The sequence below is a fragment of the Abramis brama genome (assembly GCF_963993115.1).
Source record: "Abramis brama genome assembly, chromosome: 8".
NCBI lineage: Eukaryota > Metazoa > Chordata > Actinopteri > Cypriniformes > Leuciscidae > Abramis > Abramis brama.
In genome coordinates, this window is record NC_139970.1 from 20099269 (window position 1) to 20115277 (window position 16009).

The 16009-nt window shown below is 38.6% G+C and overlaps 2 protein-coding genes across 5 annotated transcripts in view; both read left to right on the forward strand.

Moving 5' to 3' along the window:
• The window catches only part of inpp4aa (inositol polyphosphate-4-phosphatase type I Aa), a 29625-nt gene extending 25443 nt beyond the window's left edge, over window positions 1-4182 (forward strand). For all 4 annotated transcript variants that reach the window (XM_084123086.1, XM_084123084.1, XM_084123085.1 and 1 more), the window contains 6 exons: window positions 85-208; window positions 303-570; window positions 713-810; window positions 1269-1381; window positions 2354-2508; window positions 2591-4182. In XM_084123086.1, the coding sequence (XP_083979212.1) occupies window positions 85-208; window positions 303-570; window positions 713-810; window positions 1269-1381; window positions 2354-2508; window positions 2591-2723 (891 nt within the window). In that variant the 3' untranslated portion in view covers window positions 2724-4182. The remainder of the gene's footprint in view (window positions 1-84; window positions 209-302; window positions 571-712; window positions 811-1268; window positions 1382-2353; window positions 2509-2590) is intronic.
• Window positions 4183-8093: 3911 nt separating this feature from the next.
• Window positions 8094-16009, forward strand: part of LOC311088691 (nucleoside hydrolase) — a 55446-nt gene continuing 47530 nt past the window's right edge. The window contains exon 1 of the mRNA XM_084122942.1: window positions 8094-8224. The gene's annotated coding sequence lies outside the window, so the exon portion shown is untranslated. The remainder of the gene's footprint in view (window positions 8225-16009) is intronic.

The following is a 16009-nucleotide window of genomic DNA, read 5'->3' on the forward strand; positions in this document are numbered from 1 at the left end:
CATTGTCCAGTGTACAGCAATTTCCCAGCTGACTGTAAATTAGCATTTCATTTCCATTCTAATAAAATGCATTTTCCTCCGTAGCTGACGGCATTGATCTGTGGATTTGTGATAAAGCTGAGGAACTGTCTAAGTGACAGTGGCTTCCTCAGACAACTCCACACCATCGGCTTATTGGTCCAGTTTGAGGGTCTCCTGAGCACCTATGGTAAACACACAAGCACATTTCAATTCAGCTTATTTATGTATGGTGGTAAATGTATCTGAATATGTTAACTCAGATCTCTTCTCTCGTCTCAAAGGGGAGGAACTCTCCATGATGGAAGACATGGGCGTAGGCGTCATGGACCTTCGGAACGTCACCTTTAAAGTTACACAGGCAACCTCCAGCTTCAGCCCCGACATGCTGCCTGTCATCACGGGCAACAGAGATGGGTTTAACGTGCGTGTTCCGTTACCGGGGGTGATGTTTGATGCGTTGCCACGGGAGATCCAAAATGGGATGCTGTTGCGTGTTCAACCAGTGTTGTTCAATGTAGGAATCAATGAGCAGCAAACGCTAGCAGAAAAGTAAGTGTAGTGAAGTCTACCAACCAGTGTGCAGCCCGATTTTAACAAGTCATGAAATATGATTGTATTTATTCATTGTACATTCTGTATAAAAATAGTTATACAGTTCAGCTTTAATATATTTGTTTATATCATTATTAAGGTTTGGAGACACTTCGCTGCAGGAAGTAGTGAATATGGAGAGTCTAGCTCGTCTTACATCTTATTATGACCAGTTTAAAGAAGTGCTGCCTGAAGACTGTGAGTCCTGAACACTCATTTTTAATACACTGACTGATCTATACTGCTCTATACTAAGTATATAAAATACTTTCAAAAGAATATACTTAAGAGTGAACTGAATGTAATGTTTTCAGACACTTAATTTCATGTTAATTGCAATTAAATTAGTGTTTTATAGTTTGAGTGAACCACTCAATTTGTACTTAAATACTTCATATGTAATATGTAGTCTTTGAAATATGGTTAAAGTGAACTGTTGAATGGACTGACAAGCATTTATGGTAAACTAAAATATACCTTAATGTCATTATATTGCATGTCTGACAATATAATTTAAATATATTTGTAACTAATTACACATTTGTAATGATGAAGTTGCAATTTAGTACATTTAAAATATATTAACTAGTCTTTTTCACATGTCCCTTTATGAAAAAAGTTGTCAGTCCTAACAAGTTAATTGTCTCCATCCATAGGTCTCCCCCGCTCTCGCAGTCAAAACTGTGTGCCTGAGCTACTCAAATTCCTCAGTCAAAATGTCAATGCCAGGAAGAGCAAGAATGTGGACATCCTGTTGCTGGCAGCAGAGGTACAGCAATCCACCATTACTATTGTTCATTTGTGCCTAGAGGTCTGTTCATACCACTTATAATGTTCGGCACAAAAATGCACACAATTTTTCAGACCAATGAGTGAAAAACAGCAGGCGGGTTGAATGAAAATGCAGATTCACTCTCTGACAGTAGATGGCGCTTTTAGAAAAGCAGAAATACTCCCCGGTACACAAAGCGCTGCACAACTGTTTTTGCCACCTGCTTGTCACATGTTTTCATGAAAAGAGAGACAGTTCTGGGCTGCGTCTGAAATCTCATACTTCCCTATAGTAGATGAAAAACAGTATGTTACAAAAGAAGTATGTCCGAATTCACAGTACTCATAAAAGAGTAGGCAAAAAGTACCCAGATGACCAACTACTTCAGGCGAGTTTCTGAAGTGTGCGTACGATCAGCCTCAGATGTGAGCCCACGGTCCGTTGGCTAATCGTCTGATGCGTATGGCGCACAAAATTGGAAACATGAAGTCGTCATCTGATTGGTTGAATTCTACAGGATTTTCAGGAGACGTGTGTGTTGTGTTCTTTAACGGTCCGCTTGAAACAAAGATGTTGTGAACCCAAACCCCCTCATGGAAGAAAGCCGTTGTGTTTACAACTGTGACAATAAGTGCTTATCAGAATCAACTAAACGCTGGATTTTCAAAAGTATGTGAAGCATGTAAAGTTTGCGTCATAGACTCTCTAAATACGTTGACTAACGCCACTAAACATGACACGGAACAAAACGAACTGTGATCGGTTGCTTTACAGTCCTTGTCGATCGACAGAAAATGTTTTGTGCATTAATTATTTGCACCACATATTCGTCTTGGTGTATAAACCTTCAACCTCATTTTTGTGTGTGAAACTTTTCATCAAAAAAGAAACAACATAAATATGGGAACTTCTCACAACTTCTAGTAATAGCCATTAATGCAACGACATCTTTCTCATTTGTTGCTTCAGGTTTGTCGGCGTCTGAATGGTGTGCGCGTGACCAGCTGCAAGAGCGCAAAAGATCGCACGGCCATGTCGGTGACCCTGGAGCAATGTCATATCCTCCAGCAGGAGCACTGCATGGCCCCGCAGGTCTTCACCCAGGCCTTGGATTGTATGCGCAGGTGAGACCACACTTACAGTTAGGGGTCTTTCATTTACGCATCATTCTATCCCCGTCTCTCAATCCCCTCTCTGGTCCCACAGCGAGGGCTGCCGGCGAGAAAACACCATGAAAAACGTAGGCAGTCGCAAATACGCCTTCAACTCCCTCCAGCTGAAGACTTTCCCTAGGCAGTACAGACCACCAGAGGGCACCTATGGGAAAGTGGAGACTTGAGCTGACAAGCAGTCCGCTGTTCTGGCCCGCTGGGACTAGAGCTGCATGTTTCTCCTTGTTCGCTTTACTTTATTACCACATATCTGAAGGAAAAGTTTTATTATGCACACACAGTCATGCTCTGGTTATCATCCAGATGACACTGTTAATATTTTCAGATCCCCAAACCTCTTCTATGAACCGTGGATGAACCGGAGATAGGGAAAGAAAATCACGTGAAGGTATATGAGTAGCTCGCTTGGTTGTTGCACTGAATGCAGGTAAGAAGGCCTGTTAGATTCTAAATTAAATTAATTTATCAGAGCAGTTCCCAAAAAATCCCAAATTCATTCCATCTGTGTTTAGTTAAGTACATTTTAAATCATTTCCAGCACCACACTTGGTCTTTGTATTGAAATGCAAAGGTTGAAACTATCAGCACTGAAGCAAAGCTGTGTTTTTATCATACTTTAGATTGTATTCAAAATTCAGTAGGTTATAGTTAATGTGTATGTGCTGTGGTATAGTAGATGATTTGTTCCCAAAGCCAGTTTTAACATTTGTAAGGATAAGTCGGGTTAAGTTAGAGAATCAATATATAGACCCCATTGTTAATCATCACTTCATTTCAAGTATACACACAACTAGCTGCCTTAAGAGAGTCCACCATTGCAAACTCATTTGTTTAGATAAATATGTAGATATTTCGAAATCTGTGTGTGACTATTTGTGACGTGGCAGATTGTTTTATTTATTTACCGTAAGACTCTCTCTTTACGAAAGTGTTAGTGCTTTAATGCAGGCCTTTGCCCTCCTGACTTGCATTGTACGGGTTGTAGAGTTTAAGTTTAAGAGGACGAGCTTCCTCGTACTGTTGCCAAGCACAGCTAGTCTCTGTACAGTGAGCATACAGTGTGAATATACATTCTTTGTAAGGAAATATGTGAGAAGACACTATTGATATGTTCATTGACTGTCTGTATATGTTTTCATAGTTCAAAGTTTCTTTGATGGACGTTTGTATTGGTTGATATGAATGTCCGTACTGATCTAATAAGGAGCACTGCTGCAACTGGTCCTACAATGTGAAGAATATTTCTTGAATTTTTTTTGTTTTCCGAAAGCAGAGGGGTGCATTTAGACTATTTATTTTATTGTAATAGTTATAAGAAAACCGTAATGTTGCATTACTGAACATAATAAAAGACTATATGTAATGACCACAGTGAGAAATCATCAGCCTTTGTATCTGCACAAATACATGCACAACTGGACTGTAGTTCCTGGTTTGTATATTGCAGGATTGAACCACTGAAAGCTTAAATTTGCAACTTGGGAGACAAGAGCATGTGTCTTTCTTAACCTCTGCTAAAATGATTTAGATTTGAACCAGATGCACTGCATGGAAGGTAGGCTACTAGTGTTATTTCAGGTTATACTTAATTGCTATTTTTAATAAATGTATATTTAATTATTTTAACACTTTGATCATTTAATTTATGTTTCTTTCTTCACTATTGTGAGTGCAAAAGCACTGCTATGTTGTCAGAGAATGGTGTCCTATTTTTATTTTTTTTATGTATGTTCAAATACCTTGCTGTACAAAATGCCTCTTTCTTTCCCCAAACATACAGCTTTAAAATTAAAATAACATACCAGCATAAATGGTAAGCTACTTTATTGCTTTGTTCACTGCTATGTTATATAGACAGACAGACAGACATACATATATATATATATATATATATATATATATATATATATATATATATATATATATATATATATATATATATATATATATATATATATATATATATGCAGGGGTTGGACAAGAAACTGAAATGAAACACTTGGTTTTAGACCACAAATAAACTATGTAAACCCTCCTTTTGCAGCAAATACAGCATCAATTTGACAAGATACACGTCCTTCACAGTGGCCAGAGGGAATCTGAGCCATTCCTCTTCCAGAACAGTAGCCAGGGCACTGTGATGTTGGTAAAGGAAAAGGGTTTTCTGACTTCTAAACTCCAAAATACTCCCAAAGTGGCTCAAAAATATTTAGAACAGCTGTGCTATAATTCAACCGTCACACTCTGCTCTCACTTGAGTGTGAAATCAGTGAAGTGAAGCGCATATACAGTGAGGAAAATAAGTATTTGAACACCCTGCTATTTTGCAAGTTCTCCCACTTGGAAATCATGGAGGGGTCTGAAATTGTCATCGTAGGTGCATGTCCACTGTGAGAGACATAATCTAAAAAAAAAAATCCAGAAAACACAATATATGATTTTTTAACTATTTATTTGTATAATACAGCTGCAAATAAGTATTTGAACACCTGTCTATCAGCTAGAATTCTGACCCTCAAAGACCTGTTAGTCTGCCTTTAAAATGTCCACCTCCACTCTATTTATTATCCTAAATTAGATGCACCTGTTTGAGGTCGTTAGCTGCATAAAGACACCTGTCCACCCCATACAATCAGTAAAAATCCAACTACTAACATGGCCAAGACCAAAGAGCTGTCCAAAGACACTAGAGACAAAATTGTACACCTCCACAAGGCTGGAAAGGGCTACGGGGAAATTGCCAAGCAGCTTGGTGAAAAAAGGTCCACTGTTGGAGCAATCATTAGAAAATGGAAGAAGCTAAACATGTCTGTCAATCTCCCTCGGACTGGGGCTCCATGCAAGATCTCACCTCGTGGGGTCTCAATGATCCTAAGAAAGGTGAGAAATCAGCCCAGAACTACACGGGAGGAGCTGGTCAATGACCTGAAAAGAGCTGGGACCACCGTTTCCAAGGTTACTGTTGGTAATACACTAAGACGTCATGGTTTGAAATCACGCATGGCACGGAAGGTTCCCCTGCTTAAACCAGCACATGTCAAGGCCCGTCTTAAGTTTGCCAATGACCATTTGGATGATCCAGAGGAGTCATGGGAGAAAGTCATGTGGTCAGATGAGACCAAAATAGAACTTTTTGGTCATAATTCCACTAAACGTGTTTGGAGGAAGAAGAATGATGAGTACCATCCCAAGAACACCATCCCTACTGTGAAGCATGGGGGTGGTAGCATCATGCTTTGGGGGTGTTTTTCTGCACATGGGACAGGGCGACTGCACTGTATTAAGGAGAGGATGACCGGGGCCATGTATTGCGAGATTTTGGGGAACAACCTCCTTCCCTCAGTTAGAGCATTGAAGATGGGTCGAGGCTGGGTCTTCCAACATGACAATGACCCGAAGCACACAGCCAGGATAACCAAGGAGTGGCTCTGTAAGAAGCATATCAAGGTTCTGGCGTGGCCTAGCCAGTCTCCAGACCTAAACCCAATAGAGAATCTTTGGAGGGAGCTCAAACTCAGTGTTTCTCAGCGACAGCCCAGAAACCTGACTGATCTAGAGAAGATCTGTGTGGAGGAGTGGGCCAAAATCCCTCCTGCAGTGTGTGCAAACCTGGTGAAAAACTACAGGAAACGTTTGACCTCTGTAATTGCAAACAAAGGCTACTGTACCAAATATTAACATTGATTTTCTCAGGTGTTCAAATACTTATTTGCAGCTGTATCATACAAATAAATAGTTAAAAAATCATACATTGTGATTTCTGGATTTTTTTCGAAGTGGGAGAACTTGCAAAATAGCAGGGTGTTCAAATACTTATTTTCCTCACTGTATAGACGTGTGTATGTATGTAAATTTTATGTTTATCTATAAAATGTATCCACCATTCTATGTTCATTCTACAGCGTTTTATGTTTTACAACGCCTCTTTGGCCCTTTGTCAGATGTTCACCAAACTTTGCAAATGTCAGCTCTATGCTGGCAAAAATGTATCATAAGACTTTTGCTCCATAAAAGTGTTCAGCAGATACGATCTGACATATTTGCTGGGTGTGGCCCATTCTGACTGTTATGTATATATCCAAACTTCCAAACTTCTCACAACTTTGTATGTATGGAGAACAAGTCATTCTGAGCAAACATGCTTAGTTTCATAAGTTTCACCAGATAAGAAATCTCTTATGTCCAATCTTTATCTATTTCCACCTGTTTGAATGATAAATAAATGCTTAGAATCAGTTTATTTGTAGAACTATGCACTGGCAATATAGATTTATATAGTTAGTTTACAAATAAATATGTATTTAATAGATCATTAAATGTTAATTTTACTTCTATAACTATATATATATATAAAAAAACACATTTGTCACATTGATAGAGATGATTAAATATATTTCTGTCTATTTAAAATGAAGAGACAATTTTTTTCTCCGTTTTAAGATAATATATTTCTATGAAGAGACAATAGGCCTATTTAGCGTTATGAAAAACAAAGCACTTACGTGCTGACAGGCATTTCACATTAGAATTTAAACACAGCAGTTCACACAAAACAGTTTTACGGGTTAGAAGGCAACATAGTATTCAGAATAGAAATAAATAAGATAAAAATTAAGATACTTTTGTCGCCTAACACATTTTTGAGCTGAAACTGATATCTTCACACTCGTTTGAAATTATGATGACGTTTGTATAGCTACTAGTGTAGCCTGTGGGAAAAAATGCATGTTATATGATGTCATCATATTAATTTCAAAAGGGTGTGAAGGTAAAGATATCACTTTCAGCTCAAACATTTATAAGTAGTCTACAGAAGTATCTTAATTTTTATCTATTTATAGGCTACAGCATATAATAGGCTAATACCGTTATTGCATTGTACCGTTATTGTGTTGGATGGGTAGGTAACAGTATTACACCGTTTCCCGTGCAATCCTCCAAGGGGCGCTCGGCGGCTCAGAAAGCCGAATCTGCCCCGTTACAAATTTTTTCTTTCTTTTTTTTTTGGATACAATTGTCTAATAAAAAATAAGAATAAATTAAAACTATTATAAAAGTAATATATAAACCAGCAATCCGGAAATAATTAATTCCGTTTTATCTTGAAATTGCACACAACTGTGATTGGTCCACCCTGTGATACACGACATAGCCTACACAAAACATTCAGTGGCACATGCCAGTCAAATACAGATGTGCCACAAACTGACAACATTTTTGGGAATTTTTAAAAAAAATTATATATATATATATATATATATATATATACACATATATATATATATATATATATATATATATATATACACATAAACTCCTCTCCTGTGGTCTCTGAGCTGGTGTAATGCATTTGTCAAAAAAAAGTCAGTGTTTTATTTATTTATTTATTTATTTATTTTCGTAGACAAGCGTCCCATTGGTTCCTTTCTTAACTGACACTAGGCTGGCCCAATCACATCTTTAAACACCTCCCCTTTTGGGCTGCGAGCGTGCAGTGTCGGCGTGCATCTGTCAAAATAGTCATGATGGGGAAGAAACGTAAGGGAAGCAAAGAAGAAGTGCGCGAAAAAGAGAAACAGGGAAAACGTGTAAAAATAACCGATGTGTTTTCTGCAGCAGCAGGACCCGGCACGCACAATGAGGAGGATGAGGAGAGGGAGAAAGATGAGTGAGTGTGTAGAGCCTGGGCTAAAACACTAAGGCAATGTCATGAGTGTAGCAACAAATAACCCCTTGATAAAACTGAGCCATAAGCACGAGTGGTGGACAAACTAGCTGTTTGCAATATTATGGTGATAACACTGAAATAATAATAAATAAATAAATAAATAATAATTGCTCGCTTTGCTGTATGACTGCGTCAGTTTTGCCTTGATACATTTATAAGCGCAGGTGTAACGTTAGTTGGTTAGTAACGTCTCAGTGTTACCCTCAGAACAGTTTACACGTTTACACGTTGTGCACAACTGGTTAAGACAATTATCAGATATTTTATGTCTTTCAATGCGTCTTTTTCAATGCGTCTCTAATACGTTGTCTTATTGAAATTGAGAACATTATTTTGTTAACCATTCATCAACAGTGAGTCAGCTGGCACAGTATTTTTGTTTTGTTCATTTATTATAGGCTGTAGGGTGAATACTGTATTTTTGGGACCTGACAAAAATGTGTTTGTGAGGTAGCCTGAGTAGGTATTTATGGACAATATAGGCTACTGAAATTAAATTTACATTCAGACTTTATTTGTTTAACAACTAACTTTTTGTCCATTTCATTATGCCAATGCAGCTTATAGCTTGTTTTAGAATTCATCACTGTCATTGTATTAATAAATAATTTTCGTAAGTATTTATTGTGTCAACTCTCACTCATACAGTACGTGCTTACTCATTACATGTCTTCCAGGTCTACAGATATTATGTACATTCCCAAACTGTCATTAATTGAGGAAATAATTGGAAAAATAGGTGAAAAGGGCCAATTGTCAAAATATTATAATTTAATAATGTCTAACTCTAAAGAGTCTGCTGTAGACAAATTAAACGCATGGAGGAAAGACATTCAAGAAGAAATAGAGGAATTTGAATGGACTGAAGCATGTTTAAAGGCGCAAAAACAAACCATAAACACGCGGCTTAAATTATTACAGTATAAATGGTTGACAAGGGTTTATATAACACCTGAAAAACTCAATCATATGTCTAGCAATATTCCTGATATATGTACAAAATGCCAAAATTATAAAGGAACTGTTTCCTGAATTATAAATTCACTGTCTATGGGAATGTTCTGATATACAGAAGTTCTGGAAGGATGTCATAAACTGTTTGTCAGAACTGTTTAATCTTAAAATACCACTTTGTGCCAAACTTTGTGTACTGGGAATATATCCTACAGGTTTCTCACAAACAAAGAAACACACTAGACTATTGGACTTTGGATTGTTACATGCCAGAAGAGCCATTGCTTTGAACTGGAAGAGCATGGAAGCACCTTCTATAAAACAATGGATAAAAGAACTTTCAGAGTGCATTGGACTGGAAAGGCTGACTTATATCTCCAAGGGTAAAATAAAGGACTTTGCACAATTATGGGAGCCATACATGATTATTTTATCATGTAAAGTAGGGCCATGCCATTATTCTTTTTTTCATTTTTTTATTTTTTTACATTTGTTTTTATCTTTTATTATCATTTTGAATTAGATTTTCTTGTAACTTAAAACTTGACACGGAAATGTTGTTTTACTTTATCTCTGATAGGTGCAGGTCTCTGATTATGTGAATGTGTGTGTGAGTGATACATGTTTCGTTTTTTTTTTATGTTTGTTATTATTTGAAAATTAATAAAAATATTTGGAAAAAATAAAATAAAAATAAATAAAACCAGCAACACTTACTAAGGAAACCATTTAGCATGCTCCACTCAGGGATAATCTTCAGCCTTCCAGCATCACAGGCCTCCATCACAGCAGAAACACGTCTTGACGGCATCATCACAATCTTGTGGAGAAATAATAAAATGTATACATAAGACAGCTGTTTGAGATTTGAATATACTTGGTTTGTTTCTCATATTTCATTTCATTATAGTAGAAAGTATAGCCCTATATTATACATTTGATTTATATGCATCTTACATTTGATTTTAATATTCACTTTACTTATTCAGATTTAGATGTTTAAATGGAAAACTTACATTTACAGATGCTTTCTCCTGAATTTTGATGAGGTGAAGTCCTCGATGATGTCTTCAAAATCCAGGGCAGTTGTGAATCCATTTTCAATTGCCAACAGGGCAAAGGCATTCAGTTTTTTTTTCTGTTACTGTTGCTCTCCGGTATGTTTTTACTCGTTTCAACAAAGAAAATGATCTTTCTCCTGAACAGTTTGCAATCGGTAATGTCAGATACATGCGAAGGCAAATGTCCACATTAGGGAAAGCATCCCTCAAGCCTAGCTCTAGGAACTTCTTGTACATGGCCATGACTGATTCTTCATCTTTTACCATTGAGATGAACTGGCAAAACTCTGCTGTAAAGTCCTCCTCAAGATCCTGGGGGTATATTTTCTTCAGCTTTTCTGTGGCTGCACGGATTTGTTCAATGTTCATTGATTTCGTTTTAGTAAGGAAACCAAATTTCTCCTCCACGTTTTTGTATGCATCTTTGCATTGTTTCAATTCTTGTGACAAGCGGTCACAGATGACATAATGTGTGTCAATCAAGAATGCTTCACGGCCTGAGCGCCGCACCTCTGGACCTGCAGACTCATCAAACATAACTTTCTTCACTCGTCTCCTTTGGCTATCTGCTTTGTATCCCTCTGTTGCTGTGAGAGTCTTGGCCTCTGCTTCATAGACATCGAAATCATTTCTGGCCTGTCCTATGTATTCTATGAGTGAACTGTACAGAATAGGAACAGTACATACATCAATTTGTACCTGTTGCAATGCTTTACTGGTTAAATTGATTCTTCTCAGCAGTTCATCCTACAGTACTGTCATAACTGCAGTTTCAAGGGTTTCCATCACTGTTATTAATTGACTCGCCTCATATTGAGCAGCTCTGGGGGTTCCATGGTCAACTTTGATTTTGTTCAAAGCATCCTGTATAGCTTTGTAGCCAAATCTCAAAGCTTTTGTTGCATCAGCTCTTGCAGACCACCTTGTGCCCGGAAAGGCTCTTCAGTGTCAGACCTCACTCACATTTTGTGAGATGGGCTGTTAAAATCTCCCACCGCCGAGTTGAAGCTGAGAAGAAGTTGTAGAGATTTTGAATGAAGCCAAAAAATGAAACTGCTTCTAGGCAACATTCTGCTGCACATGCACCAACTAAATTAAGAGAATGTGCAGAACATGGTATGAAGTCAGCATTAGGATTTTTATTTTTTATTCTTGCTTGGAGTCCAGAATATTTCCCTGCCATGTTACTAGCATTGTCGTAGCTCTGCCCATGACAGTCCATCAAATCAATGTCCAGTTCTTTTAACTCAGATTTGAGTGTTTCCTCCATGTGTTCTGCAGTATGACCATGTAGTGGTATGAACTCCAAAAATCTCTCGACAGGCTCACCACTTTTCTTCAGGACATAGCGAATTATCAAAGCAAGCTGATCAACATGTGTGACGTCAGGTGTTGAGTCCACAATGATGGAGAAATACTTGCCATCTTTAACTTCTTTTACAATGGCACGCAGAACTTTCTCAGCCATCAGCTGAATAAACTCATCACAAACTGTAGAGGACAGGTAACTGGTATGTCCCCTGCCCTTGTTTCCATATCTGGCTAGATGCTCTGACAGAAGTGGATCAAAGCGACTAATTAACTCCAAGCAGCCCAAAAAGTTCCCATTGTGGGGTGATCCTACTAACTCATCGTCCCCACGGAAGGGCAGTCCTCGTGAAGAAAGAAACTGAATAGTTGCCACTATACGTTTCAAAATATTGAGCCAGTATGCTCTCTCAGACTCCTGTTGCTGTACTATGTTTGAATCTATGCGTGCATTTTTATTTCCAAGTGATGATAGACTCAGCACAGCAGTACGATGATCCATACTATTCTCATGTTCATGCAAGCGATTAGCACAGTTTTTCCAGTCATTAAATCCAGTGACAAATTGATTGTCTCTTATACTGAACAACTTGCAGCAGTAACAGAATACAGTGCCAGTAGACGGTGAGTACACTAACCATTTTCTTGACAGGGTTTCTCCATTTAGCTTTTTTCTAAAGAAATGTTCCTTGGTTAAGCTTCGGTTAATGTCTCCATATTTCCTCTGTGATGCAGAGAAATCTCCAATATTTTGACAGGGATGGTTTAGTGCAAAGTACTCACGCATCCTGTCATCAATTTGGTCCCACTTTGCAGGATCAGATGGGTAGCTTGTTAATACCCTTTCTGGGTCTAGAGGCTCCTGCTGCAAAACGATATTGGGCTCACTTCTGGCTGGCTGCTGTTGTTCCATCAGTTTGTCCTTCTGTGACGGCGCTGATGTTGACGGCGCCCGCGCCACAGCGTCTTCCACCACATTTCCCGCCACATCTTCCACCGCGTCGTCGGGCCGTGTCTCCGGGCCTGGCTCGGCCTCTGGCTCTGCTGACTCGAGCAGGTTCACAGCTGTCGGACGGCTGCCCGACAGAAACTTCTGTAAAGCCCCCCGCTGTCTCTTCTTTTGTTCCTCTTCATTTTTTTTCTTTTTACGTTTTGCCGCACCCTAAAGCATCTTGAATGTTAGCCTACTCAAAAAACACCTGCCTGCTAGCTTTGTTGTCCCGCTCTGACCTCTGACCGCCGCTGACGTCCCCTCGGACTTAACTGGCTGGCGCCTCTATATATATATACAGTCATGGGCTGGCGTTAATGTGACGTAATGTAACAGTCTATGGTTAAGATAAACATCGTCACTATTTTTAGTTAATTAATAAATATTGAAATAAATTGTAGATGGGACATTTGTACATTTTATTTTATTTATTTTTTATTTTTTTATTTTTTATTTTTTGTCCCTCTGTCTGGGCCCCATCCCGCCAATCGGGCCCTAGGCACGTGCCTAGTTTGCCTTTGCGTTAATCCGGCTCTAATGAATATGTCCCAAACACACTACAAAAGAGAATTATGTAGTGGTTTAAATGGTAAAAGCCAATGGTTCCTATTTTAATATAAACCATTAGAATTTCTGTGATGGTTTCCAACTTTTTTTAAGCTGGTCTGATCTTCTGTCCTTGTCTAAAGAAATAATTACACACACACACACACACACATCATGCTTAATGTTTTATTATCAAGGTGAACACATGAAATTCATTAGTAGCCTATCTGTAAAATTCACCTACATAAATGAGTTTCACAGCACTAACACTGTTTCAGCTTTGATCGCCTCGGTAAACACGTAATAAACGGGGCGTTACTTGCATTTTATGGTTGTCAGCTTTGTTGCATTACATTTACTTCACCAGGAGATGGTGCTGCAATTTCAGTATGAATGAAGCTTTGAGTAATGAACCATTTTCGACACAATTGTATCAGAAAGCAATAATGCTTCGAAACGCTTCATTTGGCCATCACTACTGCACTCCAGTGGTTATCCTCAGCCCCGCACGGCACAATAGAAATCGTGATCAAACAGCAATCAGTTTATCAAGTGGGAAAATCAGCACGTCCCTAGTCCAGCGTACCCAAAGTATAATGTTCATATAACTTCTAAAACTCAAAACCACAACATCACACTCACTCACTCACACATATACACCACACTTGAAAGAAAATATAAAACACTTCCCCGTTTCCAGGAAACAAGACCCCATCCCGGGGTCAGGGAAAGGAATCAGCCGTGCCTAACTTATCCACAGAGAAAGCACGCGCTCTTCTTCGCGTTATTCCCGTCCCCGCAGTCGCAGCGATTAATCACAATAGAACTGGCATTATTTGTCCTCTTTGCGCAGCACGCTTCTCGTTGGGAATCACAATGTCTCTTTGAGCAACACAGCTCTTAAAACCGCTCATGGAACATGTGGCCAGCGCTCCTACACACCCCATCCCACTATTATCTAACTACACCGATATATCTATCTAGAGATCTTCGTTGCCGGGCAAACCCTAACGGTCTCGAGCAACACCAAGCATCCCCATTTATTTGCTGAGCGCGGAAAAGCCAGTCACGTTCACCACTGTCGAGACCCCATTCTTCTTCTTCTTCTTGGTTTTTTTTATGGCGGATCGCAGACATATGAGACCCCATTCTCTCACCTCTCCTCTCTTAAATGTCCTCCACTCCAGGTGAAATCAATTATCCCGTAGTACCCCAGAGTGCAGTCTGGACGATGGGGCGGTGTGACACTTTAAGGCGGGGCGACGCGTGTCGCTCCGCCCACACCCAATTTAATTGGTTTATAATACCGCAATCTTATTGGTGTAGACGATTCAGGTCTGAGCATGCGCATTCCTTTAAGTACGATTTTATGAATGATTTGGCCGTATTAAAGAAATATTAAATGCTAACTTTAATCGTAGGCTATATGTCTATCTTGTCGGTTTACCATGGTAATTTTAGTTAAGATCTATTGGCTAATGTTTTATTGTACTTAAGAAACAGAATGGATGAAGTTATTGTTTAAAAACGAACGCAGGCCTACTTCAAGGAGATGTTTTATAAACTCGGGATTTTACGCAAAGGATGATAATTCACTGTAAGAATGTAAAAGCAGCTGATTTTAATTTTTAAAGCACGACCGTTTTTTGTTATCATTTTTTTTTAACGAGATGTTGTCCAATGCGTGCATTATTTGGTAGGCTACAAAGTGCAAATAAAATGTTTAATGGCAAACTCACGTTTCTTTGTTAATAAAATGAGGGCCTGTTGGTTCTTTAAATACCTATGTTATAGTTTTAAAGATTCATGTTTTCTATAAGTGTCAACCGTAGGCTACTTCGACTACTTACTGTTACTGTGACATCAGGGCCATTGGGTTTTGTGCGTTGGCTACAATAGAATTAAAACCGTATAGGCCTAGTGCTGAAATGTGAAAATAAATAAATAAATAAATAAATATGTATTTACTAAAACAGATTTATTATATCGATCTGGGCTTGTATAGTATTTGGTAGGCTAGCCTATTATTGTCTTATTTGTCACTGTGGTTTTGCTTTAAAATAAAATAAAACACACTTTCGGATTTATCATTTTGTTTTACTGAAATACAGTGAATTATCATCATTTGTGTAAAATCCCGAGTTTGTGTTTATTCACTGATCCTAATGGAAAAACGAAAAACGCATTTACGAATGATTTGAAATTCCGGAGCCCTGCATGACATGCGGAAAAATATTGTCTATTAGCCTATAGAAATTATCTCTCCTTTGATAGCCTATACCAGTAATTTCATGCTGTCATGATCATTGCTCACTAAAAGTGGCACTGATCTGCAGGGTAAATTAATAAATATAGGCTATCTAGGCTAAATCTCAAACAGTAATTTATCAGCAACATATTTCGTGATATTGCCTAGCCCTAAAGCTGCTCAATATTAGCCTAAAGCTTACAATATTGATTTTTTTGTAAAGCTGCTTGAGACGATGTGAATTGAGCGCTATATGAATACATTTTGACAGTAACTTCATCTAACTTGATTCGTAAATTCAGCAAAATATTATCCAATTGATCATTAGGCTACTGAAATCGGAAATCCCCATGGTTATCATCACTTAATATTTCTGTAGTATGGCCAAACAGCGTCGTAGATCATTCATAAACTCCTACCATTGACTCGTACATAAAGGAATGCGCATGCTCATGCCTCAAGCGTCTACGCCAATTAGATTGCTGTATTATAAGCCAATAAAATCGGGTGTGGGCGGAGCGACACGTGTCGCCCCGCCTAAAAGTGTCGCCCCGCCCCATCGTCCAGACTGCACTCTGGGGTACTCCCTGCCTTCAGTCAATACAATGGGTGCTTCT